At 40.1% G+C, this 21112-nt stretch overlaps 1 protein-coding gene across 1 annotated transcript; it reads left to right on the top strand.

Annotated features, from left to right (window-relative positions):
- Window positions 1-68: 68 nt before the first annotated feature.
- LOC148902847 (calcium/calmodulin-dependent protein kinase type 1D-like) lies at window positions 69-20822 on the top strand. The gene is made up of 13 exons (XM_088991986.1): window positions 69-130; window positions 2645-2769; window positions 7553-7678; window positions 8757-8831; window positions 8924-9062; window positions 9485-9608; window positions 11420-11495; window positions 13856-13968; window positions 14058-14136; window positions 15269-15356; window positions 17563-17885; window positions 17958-18058; window positions 19850-20822. The coding sequence occupies exons 2-12, from the start codon at window positions 2684-2686 to the stop codon at window positions 18013-18015; spliced, it is 1287 nt and encodes a 428-aa protein (XP_088848112.1). The 5' UTR covers window positions 69-130; window positions 2645-2683; the 3' UTR covers window positions 18016-18058; window positions 19850-20822.
- Window positions 20823-21112: the final 290 nt, after the last annotated feature.

Genomic DNA, 21112 nt, shown 5'->3' with positions numbered 1-21112 from the left:
GCGAGGCCCCGCCTCTTCCTCCTCCATCGTCCCCCTCCTCCTCCAGGTATATGCGCCATCCCTGTCGTGCGGCACACTGAGGGAGAGTCACAGCAGTCCTACAGCAGCAGCAGCAGCAGCAACTCTCGAGGTGAGTGCGCTTCCACTCACATGGATGGATTGATCAGTGGATAGACATATCGTGGTTCTATTTTGCATTGGAATTTGAATAGATTACAGACATTAAAATAATGAAATAAAACGTGATTATGTCCAATTTTGCGGTGACATTTCAACAACGGGTGCGCATTGAGAAATTGAAAAATCGATAATTGTGTTCCAATGAAGTGCTGTTGTCCAGATTTTTGCTGGTATGGCAAAAAAAATGCTGCTTGTTGCATTGATAAGTTAATTTGACACGACTTGCCAGTAAATACAGTACATATATTCTATTATATAATTTTTGTGTGTAGATCTATCCATCTACCCATCCATCCATCCATCCATTTACCGAACCGCTTCATCCTCACTAGGATCGCGGGGGGTGCTGGAGCCCAACCCAGCTGTCTTCAGGCAGTAGGCAGGGGACACCCTGAACTGGTTTCCACTCTATCGCAGGGAAATATATACAGATAGGTAGATGGGTCGATATACGGGCAGATTATTTAAAAACGCCCCCATTCTCTTCTTTAGGGGGATAAATGAAATAGAAAGCTTGAAAAAAATAAAAGTACTCTGACTCTTTATGTGTATATATATATATATATATATATATATATATATATATATATATATGTGTAATAATAGTACATTTAATTTCTAAGCGCCTTTCAAAACTCTCAAGGACACATATATACATGTATATATATATTTGTTTAATGGTGTGTGTGTGTATATATATATAGAAATAATTAAAGAAATAAACTGCTGTAAAATAAAGTTGTATTTACCTTTTTGATGGTCGTTGATGGCTTATGGAAGGAGAGTATATACCTTATATATATATATATATACACACATGTATATATGTGTCCTTGAGAGTTTTGAAAGGCGCTTAGAAAATTAAATGTATTATTATCATATATATATATATATACGTATTATATATATACCTATTATACATATACATACAAAAAATGTCCTGTGACTGTAAAGTGTCCTTGACAGTTTTGAAAGGCGCTTATAAAGGAAATGTATTATTATATATACATATTATATATGTATGTGTGTTTTTGTTTTGAGAGGAAACAGTTTACATAAGTTCGGTGTGAAGGTTTTGAGCACATCAAGAGTATCTAATCCTTTACGTAAAAGAAGGGCAGGAAAGCAGATTGGGTAACCTTCTCATTTCAAGTGCTCTTAATCCTCTAATTCACGTCCATGTCACAATCGTGAAGTTATGTTTCGAAAGATACATTAATACATCAAATACATTCATGAAACGAGAACTGTTGTTTTGAAATTCTAATTTTTATTTATTATTTTTTCTCAACATACACCTGCAGTGGTTTTACAAACCGGAACATTGAATACATTGTATTTATTTATTTGTTTGTTTAATGGGTAATTTGGGATTTTCTGTGGTCCACACAATTAAATTCAACCCAATATTTGAATGGTGATCAGGATGGTGGTGCAATGATAATGAGGCCAAAAGGGTCCCTGCATCTCAAAAATTGGAGAACCACCCGACTAGAGCATTCAAGTTACTGCACGTGGCCTCAAATGCTATAGGAAATTCCCCTGCTAGAGAAATTAACATGAAACTGGTACATTTATCTCTTTTTTTTGATTGGAATGGATTAGCCTTTATTAGTCTCGCAGTGGAGAAATGTATGTTTTACAGCAGCAAAGTGATGAAAGGAAGAAGTAGAAAAACAACAGGAGATGCTGTAAAGCAGGGGTGTCAAAGTCATTTTTTGCCGCGGGCCACATTGTAGTTATGGTTTCCTCTCGAGGGCCGTTATGAATTTGGGGAACCCATTAGAATGTTTAAATCCCTTCAAATATTACATATAGAGCACACAGCAAATTAATGAATAACTCGTTTTCAAATCTGAAGTCAAGAATAATGACTTTTATTGTGGTTGACATCCAAAAATATGACATTTTGGCTCAGATTTTAGCAATCATCATGGAATTTAACAAGTTTGATTTGCTTTCGCGGGCCGAAAAAAAATGATGTGGCGGGCCGGATTTGGCCCGCGGGCCTTGACTTTGACACCTATGCTGTAAAGGCAGTCACTCGCGGTGCCATCTTGAAGTCAATACAATAATAAATAACAAATAATGTGACAAAAGACACAGACAGTCATTCAAATTTTAAGCACTTTCTGGAGGAGATCAAAGCGTCCTTTTCACCAGTGAATCAGGGACATTATGGCAAAATGTGCACGTCTGCTACAAGCTAAATGTTGAAAGGAAACCCGAAGTTGTAGCATCCATTGACAAAAAGAAATTGTCTCACATCTCCTGTCCCACGTAAATCCGCTTCAATTCCAAGCCGCGGCAGTTCCACATGGAATGGAATGATTGAGAAAATAAAAAGTACACATGGAAACGCAGCTGGGGCTGAATGCAGATATCCGCCGTTGCCCTGCGGCAACTTTTGCTTTTGTGCAATTTGTGTCTGAAATGAGTCAAATGAAAGTGTCTCTTTGTTTAGTCTCACTCAAAGACATCCAAGCCGAAAGCCGCTGCAGACATGGGGCGTCAAGAGGCCGACAATTTGTGGAAAAAAGACACGCAAGACATTCAGGAGATTTTTGACTTCATGGAGGAGTTGGGATCGTAAGTACATGCGTTCGTACTTACAAATGTTTACTTTTTATTTTTTTTTCCACCAGTGAAAAATCTCACATTCCATTCATCATTTTTTCATTTTCTTTTCATTCTTATTTGTTTACATATTTTGTATTTATTTTTTATTTTATTTTATTTATTTTTTTCAATTCCTACAACTTTATTTCTCTACCACGAATGCACGTCACGTCCCCATTTGAAGCCGTACGTCAGTCTTAGTCTTCAATGTGTTTGAACATTTTGTCCGTTGGAGGCCAGACGACTCATTTGATGGGATTACGGCGACGAGGCCTACTTGACAGGCGATTTAGACAGGGCTTGTCTGATCTGGCTTGACGGCATTGGGTGAGGTGTCCATTAACAAGAACAACATATGGATCATTAAAGCCATACTTGACAAAAAAATATATACGGTGGGGCCTCGGTTTATGAACACCTTGCCTTACGAAATTTTCGGTATACGAACGTTAATTTTATAAAAATTAAAAGACAACCGACATCAGTTTTTTGTTTCCTAACTGACATCAGAAAAACGTTTTGTAGCATCTAAAATACCCAAAACACGCAGTATGATATATTTATTCAAATGCAAAACACCAATAAAAATGACTTAGTGTCCAAAATCTGCAAAAAATTGAGCTGCAAATTGGGCATTTTCAGAAAGTCCCGCCCCCAGTTCTTGATGTCACGCCAAGACGTCTTGCATTACTGGAGAATCAAAACAATGGCTTCAGATTCGGAGAATATGCTTTCTTGTTACACATCCAGTTATGAATATGATTCAAATAGTTCTGAAGATTAAAGCATACATGTTTGCAATTGATTAAAGAAGTCCTTCCGTGTCATTTTGAGGCGACATTGGGGGGAAATGTATCACCCAAAAAGAGGCAGAAAATGGCGTCCAAGCTGCTGTGAGGAATTAATCAGCCCGTTTCCACAGGCTGATAAATTCCTTCCATGGTGCTTGGACGCCCTCTTCTGACGGCTTTTTGGTGCAACACGAGGTTTTCAGACCAAACAAGTACAGCAAAATACATTGACGTGATGGAAGGACTGCTACAATGTGTCTTTTTTTAGGTCATGAGCGTTCCTTCAGTGACGTCACGTACGGACTCGTCACCAACTCAAAAACAAGACTTCCTGAATGTTCAGCGCGAGTCTTAAAACGTAAAATATAGCTATATGCGATGGAATCTTTGTAAAATACGCTCAGTAGAAGTCATTTGAAGGCATTTTACAAATTATGGACACAACTTGTCCGGAGATGTCGGTTGTCCTTTAAACCTTGGATTAAGCATTACTTTTTGGGATACACACGGAACACCGCCCCACCACGGCTGGTGGAGTAATCTTCGGCGGAAGAACACCAAATCACACAAACGAACAGTGCCCCAGCCGGCCTACCTTTTGTATTGATTTCCAAAACTAAAAGACATTACAGTAAAGTCTCGTTATATCGATATTCAAGGGAGTCCGAAAAAATATCGATATAACCGGGACTATCGCTATATCCGACCCTGTTTGCATGGAATTTTCTCCGTGCGTGCATAGAAATAGTATCGATATAACCGGGACTATCGATATATCCGATATCGATATAACGAGACTTTACTGTATTTCCTAAATTGTATGGGTCTGGAGTTATATGAGTTTTAAATGAGAGTGACTGTCCAAAATTGAATGCAATACTTACATACTGATTTATACATATATAGCGCTTTAACAACAGCTGAAGCTGGAATTAAGCGCGAACATGAAAAAAAGGGAAATGATGCCCCCTTTTGGAAGGGAAAAAAAACATTGCCAGAGGTCTGGCCAGCGCTTTATCGGCACCCAAGCAAGAAAAAAACTAAACTGGAAAAAATCGGGAATGGCGCTCTACGTCATATTTTCAATTCCCGAAAAAGTCGTGCATAGCAGTGAATGAGTTAAAATCAAATATCATGGCTTAAACTCGTGTCGTTATCGAGCCATAATCCAAAACAACATTTTCTATGCCGCATGCAAACGTGCTTAGGAAGCAACATTCTTGTTTTCACATGAGCTTTGCTTCTCCCACTACGGTGGCGGAAAGTCAATCCAAAAGGGAGCGGATGCACTTCTCCTTTCCCATCGGGCCTCATCACAAGCTTCACAAACATCAACAGCCACATCTGTTTGCATCTTTGGACGCAGATGGCCTCGAAAAGACCATCAAATGTGTCATTTTATACTCCAAGTCTTTGTGTACGACATTTAATTTGAGCTTTCCTTGGGATTGATTTCTGCCGAGGCCACTTGGAAACTACCAGGAGGATCATTGAAGGGAAATGAGCTGCGGTAACCGTGGAAACACCATTTGACTGGTGGCTATGTTGCTGCCGTGTTTTTGGCTCACGGCTCATTAAGTTGATTGGTGAAATTACATCCGTTCAGTTGTTGTGTGCTCGCTTCTACTCCAGTTTGAGTTGTTTGCACAAAGTGCAGCTCTACTCTATACCCCTTTCTGGACAAAAATTGGAAGCAAAAGAGTGAAAAATACAAGTGGAGTGTACTATATGCAGTTTTTTAGTTGCAAAAAATATATTTTTTTTTAAAAAAACCATGACCAAAACCATTATTAATCTTTTTAATGTTGCGATATATTGTATTTTTGTAAGAATGAGTAAAATAGTAAGGCAAGAAAAATGGCAGGAAAATAATTGGGTGTCGAACATTGTATGACTTGAGGATGCTGATGCATATGTGGAACTGATGCTGCTTGGAATTGAGGCGGATTTACGTTGGACAGACCATGTTAAACAATCTCTTTTTATCAATGGATACTACAGCTTTGTGTTTGCTTTCAACATTCACCTTGTAGCAGACGCGCGGATGTCACCATGACGTCCCCGATCCACTGGTGAAAAGGACACTTTGATTCTCTTCTCTTTCATATAGAACTGCTTCATACAACAAACAGGGTGCAGAAAGTGCTGATGATCTATTAACTGTCTGTTTCTTTAGTGTTGTGTCACATTATTTATTTTTGTTGTTTTGACTTCAAGATGGCACCGCAGGAGTTGCTATCTTTACAGCAGCTCCTGTATTTTGTTTTTCTACTTCTTCATTTCCTTTCCTTTCCTCTTACTTTCATCACTTTGCTGCTGTGAAATGTAAATGTCTCCACTGCGAGACTAATAAAGGCTAATCCAATCCAAGATAATCTATTAGCCAATTCCACCTTTGCGAAAAAAGAAAAACAGTGCCTTTCATGAGACATTCTTATGATTTCCATATTTTTTATTGCACTATGCACACCTTTCGTAATTTTAGTAAGATGTCTTTAAAAGTAGAGAGAATGATTTGGAATGGATGAAGTGGGTCAGCGGAATGGGGGTCCCTCATGCCGGATGTCAGCAAGTCAAGAGAGTGAGCGAGCCTCATAAAGATGCTGAGGAGCTTGTTAGGTCTTAAATGGTCCAGTATGTAACCTACGGGGGTATGGACGTTTCCGTTACGTCAGGAACAGAGGCCTTAATCCTCCCGCTGGGACAGCTATTCCCAGACGCGGCTCAACATAGCAGGGACACGGCACCACCCATGTCTCCAACATGTGATCACTTCACACTCAGTACGAATGCTTTGCGCTCATATTTACCTGTAGTTGACTTCATTATTTATTTATTTGCTTGTGGGGCTGAGTGATCCTCCTTTAACCCTGTCCTTAGTTGTGCCTCAGCAGCCATGTTACAGTATATATTTAATCATATTTTTAAACCTGAGCTGCTTTTACATCTGGCTTTAAGTGTCCCAGTGGTTTGGAGACTGCAGAAGGGATGTTTTTGTGTTTTATCATCTCTTTTTGGGAAGCATTTGTGACGGGTGTCACAACAGTGACTGTCTTCATCTCCACGATGCTGCCGTATTAATGAGACCAGACCCGTGGATGTGTCTTTTTATTTCTTTTATTTCTGCAACACAGTATGGCAGAAGGGATGGGTGAAGTCGCATGGGTTTCGTCTTGTGATTAACCTGAATCTCCTCGAGATTGTTCTCAAATGCAAAACATTGTAAGTAACAAAACAGAATTAACAACGTGTGATCGTATAGTGGTTATTTACAGAAAAAGAGAATACAACACAAGTTCGATGTTATTTATATGATGTCCCTGAACGCATCATACGCGGAGACTCGGCAGAACACGCGGTGCGCTTGCAAGGGCGCACGGTTCAACCCGCCACGAACATTCACGGACAAATGAAACACGACACAAGAAACTAAATATTGTACAATAAAAACGAAATGAAGCAATTATTACCTGCAACACAGTATGGCAGAAGGGGTGGGTGAAGTCGCATGGGTTTCGTCTTGTGATTAACAGCGCAATAGAAAAGCACTATGAAGCACATGTGCTTCAAAGTTCCACTCGACAAAACGTGAAGTAAATAATGACACAAAACGTAATCTGGACTCGAAATGAATAAGGGCACTAATTAGATAACACTAGACAGTATAAAAGGGGAAACAAAATAAGATATTGTCATGAAAATGCGCGTTAATCGAGACCAACAGAAAATTGCGACTCACCCTAAATCTCCTCGAGATTGTTCTGGAAACTATGGGCGGGACATCCTCCATCATTTTCAAGAACTTGAGTATTTATTCTACATGTGACAGGCCAAGTATTTGAATTCAGTGGGGTCCGGTGCATTCTCAAGATATCAACGTTGTTCACGTGATATGAGCCACGTCAGGTGATAAGAAGAAAATGTAGACCTTATCCTTTTTTTCTGTGTGTTCTATGAAACAGAGGCGCCTTCTCTGAAGTCTTCATGGTGAGGGAGAAGAAGACGGGAAGAACATTCGCTATGAAGTGTGTCAAGAAGAAACAAACCAAGGACCTAAATCTTGAGAACGAGATCGCCGTGCTCAGGAGGTACGTTGAGATCGAGACTGAACGGTCAGGCAGTGTGACGCATTCTAGAACAAAATGTTTTGAGTGGTCGACCACCGGGCATTGTTTTTGCTGTGAAATCTGAGTTGCCGGTGTACAGTGACACAATGTCGCAGATAAAGCAGCTTGTCAACCTCAAAAATTATGTTTCCATTAGTGTTCATTGTTGGGTGGTATAATTTTTAGCTCAGTTAAGACTGCACAAGAACATTGGATGATTCATGAGCTTTTGTAATCAAAAATAATTACAGACACTCCTCAACTCACAGATATTCTAGTTACGACGTTACTGTGCATACGAACATTTTGCACATACAGTATGTCGAAAAATGTTCGGACAGAGATGCTGTAAATTACATTTCGTATTGCGCGCCTTTTTTCGGCCGAGCTCGTTTGCGATTGGCTGCGTACTGTGCTTCACGCACCCACGCACACAGACACATTCAGACGTTTCAAGGACTGGATGTTTACGCGACGGACATCAAAGCTGACCAATCAGCGCCCGGCTATACTGAAGTGTTGCCAATGAGTTCAGGCCCCGATCTGCTGAGCTCGCTTACTATTGGCTGCGTCGAGTATGTGGGCGGGGAGGAAATCCCTCTTCCCAGTTGACGCTCCAGGAGGAACAAGTCATGACTACTGGCACGTAAATACTGAATTCCCTGCCAGCAGCTTCAATAATGCCTTACCAAGGTTGACCCAAGGATATATGTTGTCATACTACCGTAGGTGTGAATTTTTTTACGACTCTGCGTGCATCTCTGTTTTATACTTCCCCGTTCAGTGTTTGACTTAAACACATTCCATACAAAATATCGCACATAATCAATTTACGACCTAATGTATCTTACGAACGACCGCTCGGAACGTATGTCGTTCGTAAGGTGGGGAGCGTCTGTATACATAATCATTTGCATAGAGGGACGTTTGTGAAATACATTTGGAGTCATATACACCTCCAATGTTCTCAGATTTACTCCTTGTAGGATAGGTTCCAGTAAAATGAACCTCTGTTTTGTATTCGACAACCGTTTTCGATATTTGTTGTGTCCTCGACCAGAATCCAACATGAGAATGTGGTGGGGATGGAAGATTTCTACGAAAGTCAGACGCATTTCTACTTGGTCATGCAACTGTGAGTAGAAATTGATGGAGTGGCGCAAACAAATGGCCCCAGTAGACGTTGAAAAGGTGAACCGACACAAATGCTGTGTGTCCGTCCACCAGCGTGTCCGGCGGCGAGCTCTTTGACCGCATCCTGGACCGAGGGGTGTACTCCGAGATGGATGCCAGTCGGGTGATCCATCAGGTGCTTCATGCTGTCTGCTACTTGCATCAAAACGGCATCGTGCATCGAGATCTCAAGGTACAATTTTGAAAAACCCAATTAGACATATGATGTTTCCTCCTAACATGCTCAAATGAAAGCCTAATACCATATTTAACAAACCCCGGCAAAGAAAAGCATTTGTGACATGCACTAAAAGACAATAAGTCCAGTGTTTTGCTGTTTCCTCTTGTTTAGTACTCCCAACTGCCCGCAGCCCCACACAAAATCTCTTGAAATAAATAGTAATTATTCTAATAATCGTAATTTACCATACACATACACTTAAAAATGAATTTATTTAGTCTAGATTTTGCATATGTTCACATGCTAACCACTTAGCACTGTCACAAAACGCAAGCCAAATATCAATGTTTCTCTTCTCAGCAGCTTCATATCATGACACTTTTTGCATCTTTTCGTTGACATGACATGATGGTGCACATTTTGTATTTGTGTAGCCGGAGAACATTCTGTACTACAGCCCGGAGGAGAACTCCAAGATCATGATCAGTGACTTTGGCTTATCCAAGATGGTGGACAAGGGTGTTATGTCCACTGCTTGTGGCACTCCAGGATATGTTGGTGAGGAAATTACATATCCATAATTTATTCCGGTTCATCATAATTACATTTTTGCATCTGAGAGAAATTACCTGAAAGTGATACTTGAGCTAATGTACAAGTATCTAAACAGAAAATAATTTCGTTCCAAACAGTGAATCACCATGTACAATATCACTTGAGTATAATTGGTGTTTTTTTTTAAACATCTGATGTACTGAAACATTCCAAGTAATTTTTGAAAATAAACAGGCTTAAAGGACAACCGACGTCTCCGGACAAATTGTGTCCATAAGTTGTAAAATGGCTTCAACTGACTTATACTGAGCGTATTTTACAAACATTCCACCACATATAACTATATTTTACGTTTTAAGACTCGCGCTGAATATTCCGGAAGTCTTGTCTTGGAGTTGATGACGAGTCCGTACGTAACGTCACTGAAGGAACGCCCCTGACCGGAAAAAGGACGCATTGTCGTAGTCCTTTCATCTTGTTTGGTCTGAAAACGTCACGTTGCACTAAAAAGAGCCAGAAGAGGGTGACCAAGCTCCATGTAAGGAATTTATCAGCCTGTGGAAACGGGCTGATTGATTCCTCACACAGAGCTTGGTCGCCTTTTTCCTGCCTCTTTTTTGGTGATACATGTCCCCCCAATGTTACCTCAAAATGGCACGGAATAAATGCTTTAATCGATTGCAAACATGTATGCTTTCCGCTTCAGAACTATTTGAATCATATTCATAACGGGATGTGTAACAAGAAAGCATATTCTCCGAATCTGAAGCCATTGTTTGGATTCTCCAGCAAGGCAAGACGTCTTGGCGTGACGTCACAAACTCGGGGCGTTAGGAAACAAAAAATGGTGTCTGTTGTCCTTTAAGTCTTTTAAGTGTATTTGGGAACTAGAAGGGTTAGAATTGATTGTTTTTACTTTAACTCATTCACTGCCATTCACGACTTCATTCGGGAATTGAAAATATGACGTACAGCACCATTCTCACATTTGTTCGGGTTTTGGTTTTTCTTTCTATGGGTGCAGATAAAGCGCTGGTCAGACCTCTGGCAATGTTTTTCCATTCCACAAGGGGCAGCATTTCCCTTTTTTCCATGTCGACGCTTCGTTCCAGCTTCAGCTGTTGTTAAAGCGCTATATGAACCAATATGTATGTATTGCATTGTATTTTGGACTGCTCATTTAAAGCTCATATAACTCCAGACCCATATAGGAATTAACTCTTTTTTTCTGATGAAAGAAGAGAGTCTAAGGTTTCTTAGAATGTTTATGTAGTCCTAAAACTCAATATTGTTTGGGTCCTGGAATTTGAGTGAAAATGACAAAAACCCTGGCACTGGACACATTTTTGCACGTCTGGCTGTGAATGAGTAAATACGGCTCAATGTTATGTATTTCGTTCATGTTGTTGTTTAAAGATGAGGATTTTGCCGAAAGAATCAAGTGCGCTAGTACACATTAGCCCGGCCATACCACGTTAACCATGACTGCAAATACACCCAAGAGCGTTGAAGCCTTTTTCCTGTTGCAATCACGACCGGTCATCTGCTGCTGGAGATGTTGTCAGCAACAGGTGCTCCCACCTGACACTCTTCCCTTTTTTATTGTGTCAGTCAAGACAGCACCATTCTTCCTTGCTCTGCACTCCAGTTCAGACATTAAGCCGGTGTTTTTCGGATATGTTTCTCAGTAATACCGGTGTGTGGAGTAAAAAGTGACATACTGTCATTAATTATGTAAATCACATTTATTTGTTGCGATATACCTCAAAACGTATTTGAATCCTAACTTGGTCTACGCGTTTTATTCCCTACAGCTCCTGAGGTCTTGGCACAGAAGCCATACAGCAAGGCAGTGGACTGCTGGTCGATTGGAGTGATCACATACATATTGTGAGTGTCCAATCAAAAAAGGGTCGGTGAGAACCGTACATGTCAATCAATTAACGCTCACAACTTTTCAACAGTTATCCGTGATAAACGGCACCCTTCTCAATAGAAATACAGTAATCCCTCATTTTTTTGTGGTTAATGGGGAGCAGGACCACCCGCGACAGATAATAATAATAATAATAATAATAATAATAATAATAATAATAATAATAATAATATATATATATTTTTTTACAAAATCTGCAAAGTACAGTTATATAATAATAACCCACGTGATAAGACAGAGGGGGGTGATGGGCGGGGCTTACAAGATGCACAGCCAATCCACATGGCTGTAAAAGATGACAAAGTCAAGGCCCGGGGGCCAAATCTGGCCCATAACATCATTTTGCCCCCCCGCCCCATTGCCCGTCTCAGCACGATGGGTGACAGAGCCTTCAGCTGCTCTGCCCCCTAACTTTGGAACTCACTTCCTCCCGACATTCGTAACCTCGATTCTCTTCCCACCTTCAAGTCCCATCTCAAAACCCACCTATTTAAAATTGCATTTTCTGTGTAGCTCTCTCTCTTGTTTCTATTTATAATTGTATTTTATTTATTGCATTCTATTTGTGATTGTATTTTATTTCTTATAGTACCTACGCTTATCTGTGACTGTAAAATGTCCTTGAGAGCTTTGAAAGACGCTTAAAATGTAATGTATTATTATTATTATTATTATTATTATTATTATTTTGGCCTGCGAAATTAAATCAAAATTCCATGATGCTTGCTAAAATCCTAACCAAAATTTCATATTTTTGGTTGTAAACCACAATATTTGTCATTATTCTTGACTTCAGATTTGAAAACTAGTTATTCATTCATTTGTTGTGCGCTCTATATGTAATATGTGGAGGGGATTAAACATTCTAATGCCTTCACCAAATTCATAACGGCCCTCGAGAGGAAACTACAATGTGGCCCGCGGCAAAAAAAATGACTGACACCCCTGCTGTAAACCATGAGATATCGTGCTGTCATTGGGTGACATCAGCGTTGGGAACCAATCGAGCTACAACCATGTACAAAATCGCTGAGTCATTGGGCATTTTTTTTTATTCAGAAAGTTTTTTTACGATGTACTGGAACTGCGATAAATGATCCACAAGGTATTAAGGGATCACTGTAAACTGAAAGAGTAGAAATAATCTCCGCAACACGCCCGGTCGTACATGTCACATGATGGTTCATCTCGCTTCCACAATATAGAAAAAAATGAGTAGAAACGTATGGTGAGCAGATTCAAAGCTTAATAACTAATTTGACTATCCACAATGAACATTGTAGTGATTGACCAGTTGTCTGTGTTTTTAAAATATACTTTACACATATGAATTTGATTGGATGGAATATGTAATATGTTCTATACCAGGGGTGTGAAAGTCATTTTTTGCCGCGGGCCACATTGTAGTTATGGTTTCCTCTCGAGGGTCGTTATGAATTTGGGGAACCCATTAGAATGTTTAAATCCCTTCAAATATTACATATAGAGCACACAGCAAATTAACGAATAACTCGTTTTCAAATCTGAAGTCAAGAATAATGACTTTTATTGTGGTTGACATCCAAAAATATGAAATTTTGGCTCAGATTTTAGCAATCATCATGGAATTTAACAAGTTTGATTTGCTTTTGCGGGCCGAAAAAAATGATGTGGCGGGCCGGATTTGGCCCGCGGGCCTTGACTTTGACACCTGTGTTCTATACAGTACATAAATTCCAATTACATAGAGATTATCTTCAACTGGAATTACTGACTAGTCAGAATGAAGTTGTAGATCGATTGTCGCGGCTTGCAATTGAAGCGGATTTACGTGGGACAGGAGATGTGAGACAATCTCTTTTCATCAATGGATGCTACAGCTTCGTGTTTGCTTGCAGTAGATGTGCATGATGTCCCTGATCCACTGGTGAAAATGACACCTTGATCCTCTCCCATTTCATCTAGAACTTCTTCATACAACAAAGCATGCAGAAAGTGCTTAAGATTGAATGGCTGTGTCTTTATGTGATCAAATTATTTTATTTTGACTTCAATATGGTGCCGCGAGATTGGCTGTCTTTGCAGCAGCTCCTCTATTTTCTTTTTCTACTTCTTTCTTTCCTTTTCTGTTCCTTTCATAACTTTGCTGCTGCGAAATTTAAATGTCTCCACTGCGAGTCTAATAAAGGCAAATCCAATCCAATGCAATCCAAAATTGAATAAGAAATATAAATCTGAAATGGGACAAAGGCTGCCAGACATAACCAGTTTAGCTTGCCAATCTCCCAAATATTTTCTGCCAATTGATGCCCGTCTCCACGATGTGCAATTCCAGACTGTGCGGCTATCCTCCTTTCTACGAAGAGAGCGAGGCTCGCCTCTTCTCCAAGATCATGAAGGCGCAGTATGAGTTCGACTCACCGTTCTGGGATGACATTTCCGATTCGGGTAAGAACGGCCGATGCTCATGATGCGAGCGCCGCTGTCGCTAGTCTGTCATCTTTCCCCTCACGTCACCACCATTTTGTTCAACGCAGCCAAAGACTTCATCCGAAACATGATGCAGAAGAATCCCCTCATACGCTACACCACTGAGCAAGCGCTCAGGCACCCCTGGTGAGTCTTCATATCTATGCCTTTTTTCAAACCGTAACCCCGTATTTACACCCAATTTGACTTCAGTTGGAAACCCAAATTATTTTGGAATTCATAAATAAATGTAAAATCATGCTTATGTCTGTACCTTGAAAGCGTATTTTAAACACCCTCGATCAAATGTTCCTGTTCCATTGGTAGATAATTTTGCTTGAGTTAAATAATATTGTATACATATTTCATGGTGTTACATTTCTTTTTTTGCTATCTCGTCATAAAAATACACAGTTAAAGGACAACCGACGTCACTTTTTTGTTTCTTAACTGACATCAGAAAAACGTTTTATAGCATCTAAAATACCCAAAACACGCAGTACGATATTTTTATTCAAATGCAAAACACCAATAAAAATGACTCAAAAGTGTCCAAAATCTGCAAAAAAATTGAGCTGCGAATTGGACATTTTCAGAAAGTCCCGCCCCCAGTTTGTGACATCACGTCAAGACGTCTTGCATTGCTGGAGAATCAAAACAATGGCTTCAGATTCGGAGAATATGCTTTCTTGTCACACATCCAGTTATGAATATGATTCAAATAGTTCTGAAGAGGAAAGTATACATGCTTACAATCGATTAAAGAAATCATTCCGTGTCATTTTGAGGCATCTGGACTGCAATGTATCGTAGCAGAAAAATGGCGACCAGCTCTCTTGAGGAATGAATCAGCCCGTTTCCACAGGCTGACAAATTCCCTCCATGGAGCTTGGACGCCCTCCTCTGGCAGCTCTTGGGTGCAACACGAGGTCCCCAGACCAAACAAGTACAGCAAAATACATTAACGTGATGGAAGGACCGCTACAATGTGTCTTTTTTTCGGTCAGGGGCGTTCCTTTAGTGACGTCATGTACGGACTCGTCACCAACTCAAAAACAAGACTTCCTGAATATTCAGCGCGAGTCTTAAAACGTAAAATATAGCTATATGCGGTGGAATTTTATTAAAATACGCTCAGTAGAAGTCATTTGAAGCCATTTTACAAATGATGGACACAACTTGTCCGGAGACGTCGGTTGTCCTTAAAGACAAGCATTCAAGCCCCACGATGGGGTGAATCGCCTCCTCGAAAATAGATTTGTGTTACGTCCTTTTCTAGGATAATCGGAAAGACGGCCCGCAGCCAGGACATCTACTATTCAGTCAGCGTGCAGATCCAAAAGAACTTTGCCAAGTCCAAGTGGAAGGTCAGTGCAGGCTGATTTGCTTCCTTTGATTAGCTAAATCCATTGAGGACCGGCAGTTTGCCCTCAATGAAATGGTTGACTGCCTAAATCCTTGATGATTAAGGCCAGATGAATAGAGCTTGTTTTGTAATCAAGGTCGCTGACTGAGGACTTTCGTTCGCACTTCTCTCTGGACTAAAGATGGACTGTACCATTTTTTTTTAATTTAAATTAATAATATACAAAACAATTATGGGAAAAAGTCTCAATCAAAATATGTACAGTGAGACCTCAACTTACAAACTTTTTGTCTTACAAACGTCAAATTTATGAAAATTAAACCTTATAATAAGCACTATTTTCATAATACACACCGACCACGGCTGGCGGAGTGATCTTCGGCGGAAGCACACGACCGAACAGCACCAGAGGTTAATTTACCAACAGTCCTGATGGAAGGTGACTCTCCTTCCATAAGCCATCAACGACCATCAAAAAGGGGAATGAAACTTTATTTTACAGCAGTTTATTTCTTTAATTACAGTCGTCATGTAATGCGCCTCTCTTTCCAAACAGCAATTCCCTTTGACCTTCGACCTCCAACACCAAGTGACTTTATGGTACAATGCAGTGTATTTCTTTCATTACAATACAATAGCACATTTATTATACATATAATAAGGTATGTTGTGTGTAGTTTTATGGCTTATTTAGTTGAAAAGTATATTTTATGGAAACCCGGGAACTGATTATTCCCATTTTAATGGTTTCCTATGGGAATTACTTTTTTGAGATACACACGTTTCGCCTGAAACACTCCTTCTGGGAACCAATTAAGTTCGTAAGTTGAGGTCTCACTGTATATATAAAAGGTACAATCCTGGTGGAGTAATGGACCTTGGAATCGGATTAACCTTTATTAGGAACCGCAAAGTAGGGAAGAAACTGCGCTTTAACAACTACCGTTAAACCAGCTAAACAAGTTCATCTTGGTCCGAAAGCACCGTTGAATTCAACCGTGGTATCTCAGTTTGAACACTTGGCTGAAACCCACATAATGACGTACACGGTGAAGGAGAATGACATCTGAATTCATGCGGTGTATTCAATTAACGTATATAATGGGCTTATGAAAGCGTTGACAATGAGCCATGTGGCCGACGGTTGGAGATATTTGATTGACAAATGAGCCTGACGTCATTTTAAGTGTATTCTTACCTGTCAACTTATACGTTTTCTCCGTATTTTATACTTTTTTTTTTTTTTGATCATTTGAAATAATGTACGGCGTGCTACAACTTTTATACAGGAACAAAACATTTTAACCAAACTTACAAACACCATTTTGGCTCAAATCCAGTTGGTCTCAACTGATGTTAGCGAACGACAATGCTTCCACTGATCGCTATGATTGATCACTACTAAGACATAAACACTCATGTTTATTTTGCTTTCATTTCTGATGGATGTTTCTGGCCACACCAGTGACTCACTCAGAATCAATTTATGTGTAGGAATTTTCTACAATGCGAATTTGAAAAACCGTAGTCCCGTTTTTTCATAAACAGTGGAAAATTCATATTTTGTATTTAATTTGTTATTTAATTTAAAGAAAAGTACCCAATTAATCACACATTAACGCATTCACTGCCATTCACAAATTTATTCGGGAATTGAAAATATGACAGAGCGCCATTCCTAAATTGTTTCGGGTTTTGTTATTTCATACTTGGGTGCCGATAAAGCGCTGGCCATGGCCTCTGGCAATGTTTTTTTTTCTTTTCCACATGGAGGCAGCATTTCCCTTTTTTCCATGTTAGCGCTTTGTTCCAGCTTCATTTGTTGTTCAAGCGCTATATAAACCAATATGTATGTATTGCATTGTATTTTGGACAGCCGCCCTCATTTCAAGCTCATATAACTCCAGACCCATAAAACTTAGGAATTAACTTTTTTTTGTGAAAGAAGACAGTCTAAGGTTTTTAACGCTGTATTGATTGTTTACGTAGTCCTAAAACTCAATATTCTGTGGGTCCTGGAATTTGTGTGACAATGACAAAAACCCTGGCACTGGAGTGGACACATTTTTGCACATGTCTGGTAGGTAATGAGTTAAATTAATCGTAAGTTTCATCCTCAATGAATAGTGATTTATCGATTTGTGGATTTCCTTTCACTTGACTGGGACTTGAAGCGCTAAAAATGTCCCCATGTGGTACTGTGACAGCAAGCCTTCAACGCCGCCGTGGCCATCAACCACATGAAGAAACTCCAACTGGCACACGTCGCGGCCGAGCAGGTCCCCAAGGCCTCACAGATCCCGGACATCCACTTGGTCGAGGCACCCTCCCCGATCTCACAGCGCAAGCACGGCGACGTGGAGACCGAAGGGAAACTAGCATCCGCGAACCACATGAGACTGCCCGCCAGCCACGTGGACCTCAAGTGCCACTTCTACCCACTGAAGACCAGCCACAGCACGCAACACGCGCCCACCATTGCTGAGACGGGGAAAAACATTTACCACTCAGAGCCCGCCAACCTCAACGGGTGCGTACCCGCTTCAGGCCAACCGGGCCAATACTGTGTGCTCACTCTGCGCTATCTCTATGTTTTTTCCAGCTGTGGCAAAAACAGAAATGGAAAGAGCCTTCAGACCAGTGTTTGCTCTGTCATGTGAAGCTAGGATCAAGTTGACTTTGAGAAAAAGTACTTTCTTCTTGGTGGGTGATGTATTCATTTCACTTTCATACTGACAAACAACACGGCCGACTGACTCTCAAAACACCTTGGGGGGACGTGAATGGCCATCAAGTGTCTTACCGGACTCAAGTGTAATTTGAGGGGTGTGTTGCTTTGTGGCAAGCGGATTCGGTGAATGATACAACTTCTGGATAGAGTTGAGTTTCTTTATGAGGACTATCGTCTTGGTCGGAGGGAGAAAGCAATTGACATGTGAGCCACTCGTAGACTCTCGTACGACAGACTGACTCGCTGCAGCGCATATGCTCTGTTTGTTCTATAGCCAGACATCGCGAGTCGAACAAGCAAATACGATTTGCTTATATCATTACAAGGGGTTCGTACATTTGTGTATGGATGGCTCTACATCAAGTACAGTGATACCTCAGCTTGCAAACACCTTCGCTCATGAACTTTTTTCCTGATGAACATTAAATTCGCGAGAATATAATCTTGGCATACGAACTAGTTTTTGGCGGACGAACCAAACCACACAGCGCCACAGTGGCTAGCGGACTAGTTTTCGGCGGATGAACACCAAACCACAAGGCCGAACAGCGCCACGGTGGCTGGCGGATTAGTTTTCCACACCCCTTCTGTTTGAGTGCAGACGCGGTTTGTTATCGTGTGGAGTAATTTTGCTATTATGGGACCGAAAAAGACCCCACCACAGGCTAGAGTTAAGCCTAAGAAGACATTAAAGAAAATTACAGTCGAGCAGAAGGAGATAATCGAAAAACATGAACGAGGTGTGCGTTTGTGTGACTAATAATAATAATAACAATAATAATAATAATAACAATAATAATAATAATAATAATAATACATTTCATTTACAAGCGCCTTTCAAAACTCTCAAGGTCACTTTACAGTCACAGGATCAGTTTTTCTGTGGGTGAGCAGTGGCAGCCACTTAGCGACCCAGTACCAGTATGCTAAGTCGACCATTGCTACGTGTGGCTAAGGGTGTTACTGTGTTGTCTAAGCAACGGTCTCAGGCAATAGAAATGGTTGCAAAACTCCTGTTTATTTGGATTAGCGAAAAGCAGCTAGCAGGGGACATTGAGTGAGGGTATTATCGCAGAAAAAGCATGGCAACTTCACTCGGATATCATCAAGAGGCAACTTCATCAACGACCATCACAAAGGTAAATCAAACGACTTTATTATACGGTAGTTTATTTCTTTAATTACAATACAATAACACATTTATTATACATAAAATAAGGTATGTTTTGTGTAGTTTCATGGCTTATTTTGTGGAGAATTATGTTTTATGGGGACCTGGGAACGGATTGTTCTTATTTCTAATAGTTTCATTTGGGAAATAAATGTTTGGCAGACAAACTTTTCACCTTACACACACTTTTTGGGAACCAATTAAGTTCGTAAGCTGAGGTATCACTGTATTGTCGAGAAAGGAGAGATGGACTTTGTTGCTTTTCAGCCTTTCTTTGTTTTCCATCTTGTGTCGTGAAAAAAACGATCATCATAAAGTAAATATAACTTCGACAATCCCAAAACTTTAAAAAAAAGCATACACAAGCAATTTTCATTTCGTTTTTACAACAAATATTTTCTTTAAAATTGAATTATTTTGTTACAAGATAATACTTCTCAACATGTCCTATTCCTCTAGTGGTACCCAAAAGAATTACCGGTAGAATCAAATGTTACGCTGCAGGATGTGTTTCAATCTAAAAAAAAAAGTGAACCTTTGCAGTCTCTCTTGCTCCGAACGATGACACTGAGCGCCTTTGCTTCCTCTGCAGGTCATTTTGCTGCCCACAGCAGCACACGATGGCTGTTTTATGTCTACGGCGCCATCTGGCGGTGACAACCGGAAGCGGTGGATTTTCTGCCTGACTCGAGACGTCTGCATCTGGAAGGGCTTACAGCCAGTGGGCCACGTTTGTCACATTGATGTCACCGTCATGTAGTTACAAAAGTGCCTCGGAGGCTTCCCTTAACCATCAAGAGTAAGCAGCAGACATTTGCACGAAATAGACCCAAATGTGTTGATTTTACATGGTGATCAATGAACACAATTCTCAGCTCAATTTTTTTGCAGATTTAGCACACTTTAAGTCATTTTATTGGTGTTTTGCATTTGACTAAAAATATCAGCCTGCGTGTTTTGGGTATTTTAAATGCTATAAAACGTTTTTCTGATGTCAGTTAGGAAACAAAAAAAAAATGGTGTCGGTTGTCCTTTAAGTACGCTGTATCTACCAAGGATGACATCTGATACTAATGTCCAAAACGTTTATTGTGGAACACCGTGAAAACTAAGACATTTAAAACAACAATCAACATTACTACAATATGTTCGACAAGACATACAATAAATAAACAAGTTAATAACGTACCATTTGCACATTGTAAACCGCAAGTAGACAAACTTCAATGACGTAGACCAGGGGTGTCAAAGTCATTTTTTGCCGCGGGCCACATTGTACTTATGGTTTCCTCTCGAGGGCCGTTATGAATTTGGGGAACCCATTAGAATGTTTAAATCCCTTCAAATATTACATATAGAGCACACAGCAAATTAATGAATAACTCGTTTTCAAATCTGAAGTCAAGAATAATGACTTTTATTGTGGTTGACATCCAAAAATATGACATTTTGGCTCAGATTTTAGCAATCATCATAGAATTTAACAAGTTTGATTTGCTTTCGCGGGCCGAAAAAATGATGTGGCGTGCCGGATTTGGCCCGCGGGCATTGACTTTGACACCTGTGACGTAGACTTTATCGTTCTCTTTCTCTGGCGATTCCTCTCGCAATTTCTCTCGTTCCTGTCTCTCACTCATCGTAACACGGAACCGGAAGTGATCATGACAAAACATTATAAATAGAGTATTGAAGAGGATTTCAATAAAAACATACATTTGAAGGTTCACATAGAAACGTTAAACGCTTCTACAAAAAAAAAAAAACAAGACCAAACAAACTGTAAAGTGTCCTTGAGAGTTATGAAAGGCGCTTAGAAATTGAATGTATTATTATTATTATTATGTTTGCCGTCATG

Source organism: Hippocampus bargibanti, linkage group LG01 (assembly GCF_051943395.1).
Source record: "Hippocampus bargibanti isolate YZ-2025 linkage group LG01, ASM5194339v1, whole genome shotgun sequence".
In the NCBI taxonomy this organism is placed as follows: domain Eukaryota; kingdom Metazoa; phylum Chordata; class Actinopteri; order Syngnathiformes; family Syngnathidae; genus Hippocampus; species Hippocampus bargibanti.
This window is presented reverse-complemented; position numbering and strand designations above follow the sequence as displayed.

Excerpts from the sequence above, each read along its gene's own strand:
- LOC148902847 (XM_088991986.1), top strand. The coding sequence starts at position 2,684 with ATGGGGCGTCAAGAGGCCGACAATTTGTGGAAAAAAGACACGCAAGAC. Across the intron at positions 11,496-13,855 it reads GGAGTGATCACATACATATT|ACTGTGCGGCTATCCTCCTT; the intron begins GTGAGTGTCCAA and ends GTGCAATTCCAG. Across the intron at positions 13,969-14,057 it reads GGATGACATTTCCGATTCGG|CCAAAGACTTCATCCGAAAC; the intron begins GTAAGAACGGCC and ends TGTTCAACGCAG.